The sequence below is a fragment of the Poromitra crassiceps genome, assembly GCF_964638095.1.
Source record: "Poromitra crassiceps genome assembly, contig: HAP1_SCAFFOLD_179, whole genome shotgun sequence".
Classification (NCBI taxonomy): domain Eukaryota; kingdom Metazoa; phylum Chordata; class Actinopteri; order Beryciformes; family Melamphaidae; genus Poromitra; species Poromitra crassiceps.
In genome coordinates, this window is record NW_028152201.1 from 345,949 (window position 1) to 356,324 (window position 10,376).

The 10,376-nt window shown below is 41.0% G+C and overlaps 1 protein-coding gene across 1 annotated transcript; it reads right to left on the reverse strand.

Moving 5' to 3' along the window:
- Positions 1-4,881: 4,881 nt before the first annotated feature.
- LOC310770701 (uncharacterized protein) lies at positions 4,882-7,895 on the reverse strand (the record flags this gene model as incomplete). Its single annotated transcript, XM_083663431.1, has 6 exons — positions 4,882-5,351; positions 5,624-6,060; positions 6,335-6,392; positions 6,496-6,595; positions 7,309-7,566; positions 7,763-7,895. 6 exons carry the CDS (start codon positions 7,893-7,895, stop codon positions 5,339-5,341), a joined length of 999 nt encoding a protein of 332 aa, XP_083519557.1. The 3' UTR covers positions 4,882-5,338.
- Positions 7,896-10,376: the final 2,481 nt, after the last annotated feature.

The following is a 10,376-nucleotide window of genomic DNA, read 5'->3' on the forward strand; positions in this document are numbered from 1 at the left end:
CTTTTTTAGCCATATTTAGAGTAATATATCATTTTAAATCAACATTAGGATTATACTGTTGTGATGTCATTATTCAGTATATTCTCTTTCATGTCACCACCTGCTCAGCTCTCCTGTCAACATAATTGTAACTAACAAACACAAACTGTTTTAGCCAAATTCATATCAAAATGACACCTACAAACACAGGTACACAACCCAAGCCGTACACAACACACAAAGTCATCATCGATAATAAAAAAAACATACAGAGGGACATTTATTCCCGATAGGAACGATTGAAAAATAAAATAAAATATATTATGTTGTTTTTAACTTTACACCACCTCTTTTTGTTACTTATTGGGTCATGAAACTGAAACCATGCATATAGCCACCTGCATACCTGACTTCGGGAGCTTGGCAATTGGCATCATGCATGATTAGCCAGTAGCATCCCAACGTGTCACACAGGTAACATTACTTAAGAGACAGACTAGACACTTACTTTCTTGGTTGTTGCTAAAAAATCTGTCAGTGTCACTCACTGTCTGTCGTTCACTCGCTCACTGTCTCGCAGCTCGCTCACCTTCAATTATCTCGCCAGGCAGACAGAGAGTCATCACTCACCACCATGCTGCTGCTCTCTCGGAATCAAGTTACCGCGGACGCGGCGTCAGATGACTTCCTGCCTGACCTGCCATTCGTTTTAAAATAAAAGCGATCCCGTGTTTTTCATGCTTTTCCATGCAGATTGTTTTATATAAAAAAAAAAAAAAAAAAAAAAAAAAAAAATCCCTCTGAAATATTAGGGGAGGTCCGGACCTCCCCGTTCTCATAGCTAGTTACGGCCATGCCTTCATCATTGTCACTTTACATCAAATGAAAAATAAACACATTTATTTGTTTTTACATTTTTATTTCAAGTGCAGAAAACACGACACACTTTACATTGAAATATTAAAACACACCAGTGCATTTACAAGCAATAGAAGCACACAATGATAGAAGAATCTGGTCATTCATGTTCACAATATATAGATCCTTCCTTCTCATTCACAGTATACAGTATATAACTCTTGAAAAGATAATCTGCTAAAAAGGCTTATAGTGGGGCAGATTAGCAAAATGATTGTGCACTTTGTGAAAGAAGCACTAAACTTGGTACACATGTAGCCAAAGGCAATCAAAAAATATTTGGATATGGAGCCATCATGGATTTGTAATCTGTCGCCCGTGGCAACCATTTATTTCAAAATGGCCACCAGATAACCACTATAATTTTGCATTTGGTAATAAAAGCACCAGATTTGGTAAACATGTAGCTAAAGGCATTCCAAAATGATTTGAACATTTGGTCCCCATGGATTTTCAATATGTCACACATTTTTTTTTCAAAATGGCCGCCCAGGTAACCAAAACCGTTGTGCTTTTTGTGACGAAAGCACCAGATTTGGTACACATGTTGCCCAAGTTATTCTAAAAATATTCAGTGTGTCACCAATGACAACTATTGTTTCAAAATGAATGCTAGATGACCACAACAATTGTGATTTGTGTTAAAGACATTAGTTTCACTTTTTTAGGCTTTTGGACCTGTAAGCTACTTGTAGGGGAGGCCACGTAGAGGCTGTCTTTGTCTCCCCCAATGTTATTGTTTTTGTATTTTTTTATGTATTTTTTGTATTTCTATATATTTTTTTATATTTTATTATTTTTTTGTGTTTTTCATTTTTTCATTTTTTTCGTTTTTTATTTTTTTGATAACGGCAATGATAAAGATAACAATATGAAAGTAGTAATTGCAATAAAACATTGTGTAGATTATTGTGATGTGGATGATATTGGTTTCACATCATATTTTATGATTCAGAACTTGAATCAGGAAATTCAGAATTGCTCAGAGACCATAACTCAATACTCGAAACAAGTCATAACATTGATTTGACAAACCTAGGATCTAACGTTATCACAGGAAAGTCTATTCAGCACTCCCCTTCACAGTAACAGAGAGCTGTGCAGTCTAATGCTGCTTTTTTGCACTTGCACTGCCTAACACAACCCTTTTTGCATTTACAAGAGACAAGTTCAGGGCTGGAATGGCCTGCATCTGGTAGGCATGTCCAGAAGGGTTCATAGTACCCCTCGGATGTCTGTGACCATCCCCATCCACATGGTGAAGGTAGTTTTGGTGTGGATACCAGCATCTGACCCCACACATGGCCTCCTTGATACACTGCTCTCTTTACATGCTCCTCTAAGGCAGCTTTTGTTGGAGGGATTGAGAGCACATTGTGCCTCTTCACAAACATCTTCTTTCTTGCTTTGTCTATTTCTTGACATGTGCTGGTTCGGTCATAAAGAAGGATAACAAACCTCTCGATTGTGGCCATTACCTCCTGTGGTATGTCATCTGGGGCAGAAGATAGTGTCAGCAGGGCATGTGTCAGCTCTGGAAAGACAGCCCAGACAGCCCACCCTGTCTTCTTCCCGTGGCCAGCAAAGCTTGATACAGTGTCGCAGCCCGTCAATGCGTGGAACATCGGAAGTGCACGTGCCTTTTCAGGTCCCAGCCCTGCTGCAATCTCATGGGCTGCGAGGTATCGGAAGTTCAGGCTCTCTGCAGAAGAAGCAGGTGTCTTGTCTCATTTCAGAAGGGCTTGATGATTGGGACCTTGTGCGCTTGTATTCTGTCTGTGGGTCAGGACTTTCACTGTCTGTTCCCAGTGCTCGCTTTTGTGCTCTTTGGAGCTTGGTTGCATTGTACTTGAGCCTACATGTTTTATGGTAGCGAGCTTGGTTTGCAACCATTGTTGCTTCAATACCTTGGCCCTCATCTAGTCTCTCAAGTGTGAATGTTGAAGGGAGCTGGCGAAGTTCTTTGAACTGGATCAAATGCTCTGCAAGTGATCTGTACCCACTACCCTTGTCTTGTCGTTTGGACTGCAAAGGACATGTTAATGCCTCTTCCTTGTGTTCTTGGCAGATAACACAGAGCTTCCAGTCAGTCTTGTCTGCACGAGAGGTTGATGGTCCTTGACCATCGACTTCCACAAGTTTGAAGTTCTTTGACATTTTCTTGGATTCTTGCAGTAAGTCTTTTGTTTCTCTCTTATAGAGGCACATCTATGTATGGGATTCAACTAGGTTTGGATGTGAAAATTGACCTACACCTAGCCCGATCGTTCATCCAATGCCATTTAATTCCTGTGCGATCTGTACACCATCCGGGTAACTATGAAAGTCATGCAAAGCCCCATTACCCTTGGCTCGGCTCTCCTGCGCTGGCACATCCTGTCAATTCAGGTGCGGCTATCTAACTACATCTAAATATACATAATATTAACTAGATCTGGGGCTAAAATTAGATAGCATTTAGGAAACTAAACTACACTACTAGCCTACTGTGAACTAGTGGATACAGAAAGTATAGCATTAAAGCATAGTGTATTTAGCTGACATTGAACCCCATGCTGAGTTTCACAGCAGTGGTGTCACCAGTGTGCCCTGGCTGTGTTTTGACATCCACTCTATTCAAATAATTTTGGAATGCCCTTGGCTACATCGGTCCCAAATTTGATGTTTTAATCGCAAAATGCTCCATATTTGTGGTTATCTGGCAGCCATTTTGAAAAAAAAAGGTTGCCATGGGTGACATATTGAAAATCCATGAGGGCTCAATATCCAAATCATCTTGGAATGCCTTTAGCTACATGTGTACCACATTTGGTGCATTTATTACAAAATGCTCAATTGTTGTGGTTATTTGGTGGCCATTTTGAATTAAATGGTTGCCATGGGCGACAGATTGAAAATTCATGATGGCTCCATATCCAAATCTTTTTTGATTGCCTTTGGCTACATGTGTACCAAGTTTAGTGCTTCTTTCACAAAGTGCACAATCCTTATGAAATTTCTAGCTAACACCCCACTATTAACTCATTGAATGCCAATGACGACAGCTGTCGTCAATTCAAATACTGACGTAGAGTGCCAAAGACGACGATTGTCGTCAATTGCGTTTTTTGACGGTGGGACGTGGATCAATCCCTGATACATCTCTGGTACAACTATTGTAGCTATTGGAGGTCTATAACCTATTTTACAGAACCCTTAGGTGGCGACAGTGCTCTCCACATAACAGAAAGGCAAGGAAAAAACAAAGAAGAAGTCGTTATGGAAACGGAAATCGCATCGCATCCGTATGCATCGATATGCTGAAGCACGTTACTGCAGCTGTGCCTGCAGCAGCCAATCTGCTCCCACAATTGAGCCGCTCCGTGTCGGTTGCGACAGCACAGCCGCACATCCACACCGTGCAGTTGTTATTATTCTCAACTGGAAGCATCGTTGCCGGTGACAAACACACGCGGAACGCTGTAAAAAAAATGGATGTTGCGCACCCTTCACTGTGCGCACAGCAAACTCAGCAGAGAGCCACCACAGACAGGAGGAGGAGTGCAGTTGAGGCGAGGCGGGGCGGGGCGGGGGGGGGCACGCAGAGCAGCACGCAACACCCAGACAGACCCAGGCAGCAGGACAGGATTGACAAACGCAAGCCAGAATATCCGATGCCCACCAGCAGCAAATCAAGACCAGCAAGAAGCTGCAACCAGCAGCGCACGCAGGGGCCAGCGCTGCTGGTTGTAGCTAAAAATATTATTCTGCCAAACAAAATTCCCTGGCCTAAACTGTTTTATTGAAGGAAATTATTTTTGAGGTGTGACTACATTAGAAAAGATTAGCTTCAGAGTCAGTGATGTGCTTGAAATGTTTAATTTCACAAAAGGCCAATTATCTCAGCTTCTAGAAAAAAATTGCTGTTTTTGGATGAATCAAGCTATCTTCTCCGGCTCATAACTAAAGAACGGAAAATGGGATCAATAAACTTTTTTTTGCAGATGATAGAATAGAGTCTCATCGTTCTTTGTGCGTGTTCAGTGTTTACATAGTAATATCACACAATATTCTGTGGGCCTCGAGAAATCACTGAAAACGCTCTGAAACTCTGGCACTGGGAGCGTCCATTCTCCAAAAGTGGCTGGCACTCAATGAGTTAAATGTAAATACAAATGCAAAGATAATGGAAGAGTTTGCTTGAAGTTGAAAGGTTGTTTAGTTACTAAAGGAAAGCCCAACCTTTTCTAATTCAAGGTCACTTCTGATTGTTAAAACATTTCCGAGGACCACCTTCCCAAATACATGATAGCTTATCATTCTGACGTGAGAGGTCCTCCGCATCCCACTAGGTGGTGCTCTGAGGCCCACCAGTGGGCTGCAGCCCAGTGGTTGAGAAACACTAGTTCAGTACACCACAGAGAGTGTGTTCACGCCTTCAGACTCTGTAGAGATCCACTGCCTAGCCAATGAGCCTGAAAAACAACAACAACAACAACACATTAGTAAGTTAACCAATTTGCAAAGTGTTTTGCAGATTAGTGTAGCCTATTGTCTATTAAAAAAAAAAAAAAAAAATCTGAGTTGTGGTTGTGGTCAGTAGCATAATGTAAACATGTCATCCGAATGACACTGGCACTCCACCGGCCAAGTTTAATCAAAATCAGACCAGCAGTGTAGCAATCACGGCTTTTCAAAGTTTGACATTTTGAGCCAGTTGTAATGACAAGAGCTGCTCAGTGCTCACCCAGCATCACTGTTGGGTCTGTTGAAGTTGACAGCAGCATCCTGGACCTCCTCCTGTCTCTGGGGCTGAGCTGATTGGATGGCAGAGTCGAGAGGATCCGCCTCCTGTCTCTGGGGCTGAGCTGATTGGCCGGCAGAGTCGAGAGGATCCTCCTCCTGTCTCTGGGGCTGAGCCAATTGGATGAGGGAGTAGAGAGGATCCTCCTCCTGTCTCTGGGGCTGAGCCAATTGGATGAGGGAGTAGAGAGGATCCTCCTCCTGTCTCTGGGGCTGAGCCAATTGGATGAGGGAGTAGAGAGGATCCTCCTTGTTCTCAGAGAAGGGGATGCTGCTGTAGTAGTGAAGCTCAGGCTGCTCTGTTGGTTTGCTCTGTGCAGCAAGGATGGGGCTCTGGCCTACAGCTGAGATGGTGTCATATACATGACCAGGCTGGTTTGACTGATGGGTAGAGAACATAGAATATGAATATATATATATATATATATATATATATATATATATATATATATATATATATATATATATATATATATATATATATATATATATAACTGCAGTGACCATACAAATAAAGGAAAATATATTTCTGTGGCACTAGTAAGATATTTATGACAGACCAATTTAAGAAATAAGAGCAAGGGAGAAAAGGTGTAACATTTCCTAAACAATGTTTATATTTTTGCAATGGACTTGTTTAATTACTGTACTTAACCTGCACAGAGTTGCCTGTTGTCCCAGGTCCAGGGGGTTGAGTGGAGGTCCTCTTTCTTCTGATTAGTGTAACAAATGAATGAATGAATGCATGACTAAATTAATGAATACATTTTAGACAAGAGATTGAATGTCATTGTTCTGAAACAGAGCACAGCTCACCTCATCCACAGGAAGACAGAGAGGAGTATGACAGCCAGGAGAACAGCAGCGGTTCCTGCAGCTGCTGCTATTGTCCATGTCCACGTCCATGTCCCTGTGTCTGTGATCCAATGAAATGTGAATTAGGTGGATTTTCTTTTTAAGTTAATTTATTGATGTTAAAGCGTAAAGTTGTCCATCACTAGAACAGATTTCTGTCACTTGGACTCCAGAAAGACTGTAGATGCCTGATTGATCTACAAATCACTTCCATACAATACCAAATCTAATCTGTCCCATTTACTGTATTTCTCACATTATTCCAGTGGTGGAGCATCTACCTGCATGCATTCATCTTCAGCAAAGGTAATAATAGATTTAAGATCTTGATTTCCAGTCTTCTTGAAACAGATATACTTAACATCATTGCTGCAAGTCAATGTCACTGACCTGCTACATACTGTTTCACCAGAGGACTCACTTTTTGAAGGGTCTGGCTTGATATTAGCTTTATACAGATGTTAATAAAATATCCACCAGTCAGAAAGAAATATGTTGTTATTGTACGGACTGTATTGATTGTTTTTATGTCTTTGTAATTTGTACTTGTCTGAACAGGTCACACTTGAAAATGAGACCTCGGTCTCAACGTGTTTTTACCTGTTTAAATAAAGGTTAAATAAAATAAAAAAAAAAATTGTGTAAGTGATGTAATATGTTTGTGATTCTTAATGTGATACCGTAATAAGGAACAATTGTGAAGTTCAAATGCAAAATAACCTATACCTGTAACACCTAAACACTCCTCATCAAATATCTTAAAGCCGTACTCACCTGTGACAGTGAGCGTATCTTCAGGGGAGTTGATGTGTTGGAGGGTTGTGACACCACAGGAGTAGGTTCCTGCATGCTGCCTGCTGCCTGGGTCCAGAACCAGGTGTTTGTGCTGGCTCTCTGGTGAGGTCAGAGGTCGTCTGTTGTAGTACCAGATATAGGTGGTGTTGTCAGCCAGAGGACAGCTGGTGCTACAGGTCAGTGTTACTGTCTGGCCCTCTGTCACCACAGCAGATGGAGTCACCTGAACCTTCAGGGCTGAGAGATGGTTAGACTGATCACTCAGTGTTAAAGATATAATATTTCAATCAGGAGAAAATTATGGAAGGATGTTCTTATTTCATGATTGAAATCACAGATGAGTCTAGAATTCACAGAAAGGCTCACAATGAGCCCCCATCAGGAAATGATGCTCATTAGAAGATAAAATGACACAACAAAAATGAAGACTTACCTGTCACAATTAAAGTGACTCCAGGAGCACCAGATTTTTGCTTTTCCCGGTCATCTATTAGGAATTTGAATGTGTATTCTGCTGAGTCACTTTTTGTCAGGTTTGTGATTCTGAGGATGTGGTGGTTCTCCATGTTGTCATGATACACATGACGTGCATCTTCTATCAGACTTTCACTAAGCACCATGCCAGGTTTCCTTATACTATAACCTAATTTAGGCTTGGACTGCTGGTCACTGGGATATGAGTAATCACTAGAAATGTCCACTGAAGAGCCTTCCAGCGCACAGATTCTCCTGAAATATAGATGAAAGACTAAAAGTGAAATCTCACTTTGAATGATTGAATATCACTTTTAAATATAATACTTGCATTCGATAATCTGTGAAGAGAACAGGAAGGGGAAATGACATGTGACAAAGGGCTGGACTTGAACGCAGGATGTCACAGTTAATATAGTATGTGCCTTAACCACAGAGCCACCAGGATGCCCCAAATCCTTGTTTTATTCACCCCATTGTTTTTTCCAATTCTGCCATTGCCAATTCCAGATGTGCTCACAGTACCCAGACCCCCTGTGGACGGAGGAGGGAGTGAGGAGTTTTTCCTGGAGAGCATAACACATGCAGATGCGCACACTCTCCACCCTAACCTGCTAATATCTTTATAAAACAAAACAATAGTTAAATCTATAGCACTTCACCAAAAAAAATCTTATTTTGTACATGATCTCACACATATCCAAAAACACACATAAAAACAAATCTGCAAACTCAGTTTGCAGACATTAATTTACTTTGACAGTTATTGATAATTGTCTTGAGGTAAGTTGTGGACCAGTGATCTCATCGGAACAGAACCATTGGATCTGTAGGCTACTCTTACAGATCCATGACATCACTCGTCCATAACCTAACTCAAATCAACTCTCAATGGCTGGGTTTCCCAAAAGCTTCTTTGCGCTAAGAAGCTAATTTAACCCTTCTTAAGGCCTCCTTAAGAAGCAAACGCGTTTCCCAATTGCTTCTTTACGAAGGCATGCGTTTCCCAAAAGCTTCTTAGCGCTAAGAAGCTTCTTTGACCCTTCTTAAGGCTCCCCTAAGAAGCCAACGAAGCCAACGTGTTTCCCGATTGCTTCTTAGCCTAAAATTATCTTCCAATTATCTTCCGTTAAGAAGGCTGCGTTTCCCAAAAGCTTCTTAGCGCTAAGATGATCTTTCGTTAAGAAGGTTTTGTAAGAAGGGTCTGGGGCATTCTTAACACCTTCTTAATGACAAAACACTGGCAGATCCAGCCGCGTCAGGCAAAAGGAGATACTTGTGTCCACTGTTCCTCTTGTGTTTTTCCCTTTTTCCTTTCTTTCATGCACCCTTTAGTGTTTAAAATTGGGGAACACTTGAAAATCTCCCCTCTATGTATGGTTACTTGTGTTTTAAATGTTTTACCATAGGCTATATTCCTCTAATCAGAATGGATTCCTTTTATAATGTTGTGGATTTATATAGCACCTTTCACAGAACCCAAGGTTGCTTAAATTCTGTAGTGTTTCTCTGTTTTGTTGTATGCTGTGTATATAAAGCAATTTGAACTGCAGTCCATGTCTGAAATAAATAATGTTTAATAAAGTTTAACATGACCATGATTAGGTTATTCTACAACAGTGTTTCTCAACCACTGGGTCGTGGCCCACTGGTGGGCTCAGAGTGCCATCAAGTGGGCCGCAGAGGACCTCTCACATCGAGATGGTGGACAGCTCCAGTTAAGATGCTTCTTAAGAGCCTTCTATTTTTTTTATTTTTCTCTTCTGTTAAGAAGGCGTTTGGGAAACACTTCTTTGGAGCCTTCTTAACTCCTTAAGAAGCTTCTTAACTCTTAAGAAGCTTCTTTGTTGGGAAACTCAGCCAATATCTGTCAAACTGAATGCAAAACTGTCTACAGTTGTCGGATATGTATGAGATATCATGTACAAAATACAGTAAAAAAGCATTGTTTTTTGGTGAAGTGCTCCGCAATGATATTAATCTCATAAGTATGGTGTGACAAGGAAAAACACATAATAATGGGCGGCTGTGGCTCGTCATCCACTAATCAGAATTAGGGCTGCAACTAATGATTATTTTCATAATCGATTAATCTGTTGATTATTTTCTCGATTAATCGATTAGTTGTTTGGTCTATAAAATGTCAGAAAATGGCGTTTCCAAAGCCGAAGATGACTTCCTCAAAATGTCTTGTTTTGTCCACAACCCAAAGATATTCACTTTACTCTCATAGAGGAGTAAAGAAACCAGAAAATATTCACTTTAAAGAAGCTGGAATCAGAGAATTTTGACTTTTTTCTTAAAAAGTTACTCAAAACGATTAATCCATGATCAAAATAGTTGTCGATTAATTTTCTGTCGATCGACTAATCGATTAATCAATTAATTGTTGCAGCTGTAATCAGAATGTCAGTGGTTTGATTTTCGGCTCCTCCTCGAAGTCTCCTTGGGAAAGATACCGAACCTGACCAGCAGGCACGGAGTGCATAATCGGGCACGTCGGGCTGCGGGCAAATGCCCGGTGGCCTGGCCTGGCCTAAAAAAAAAAGAAAAAAATGTTTGGTGCCCACAGT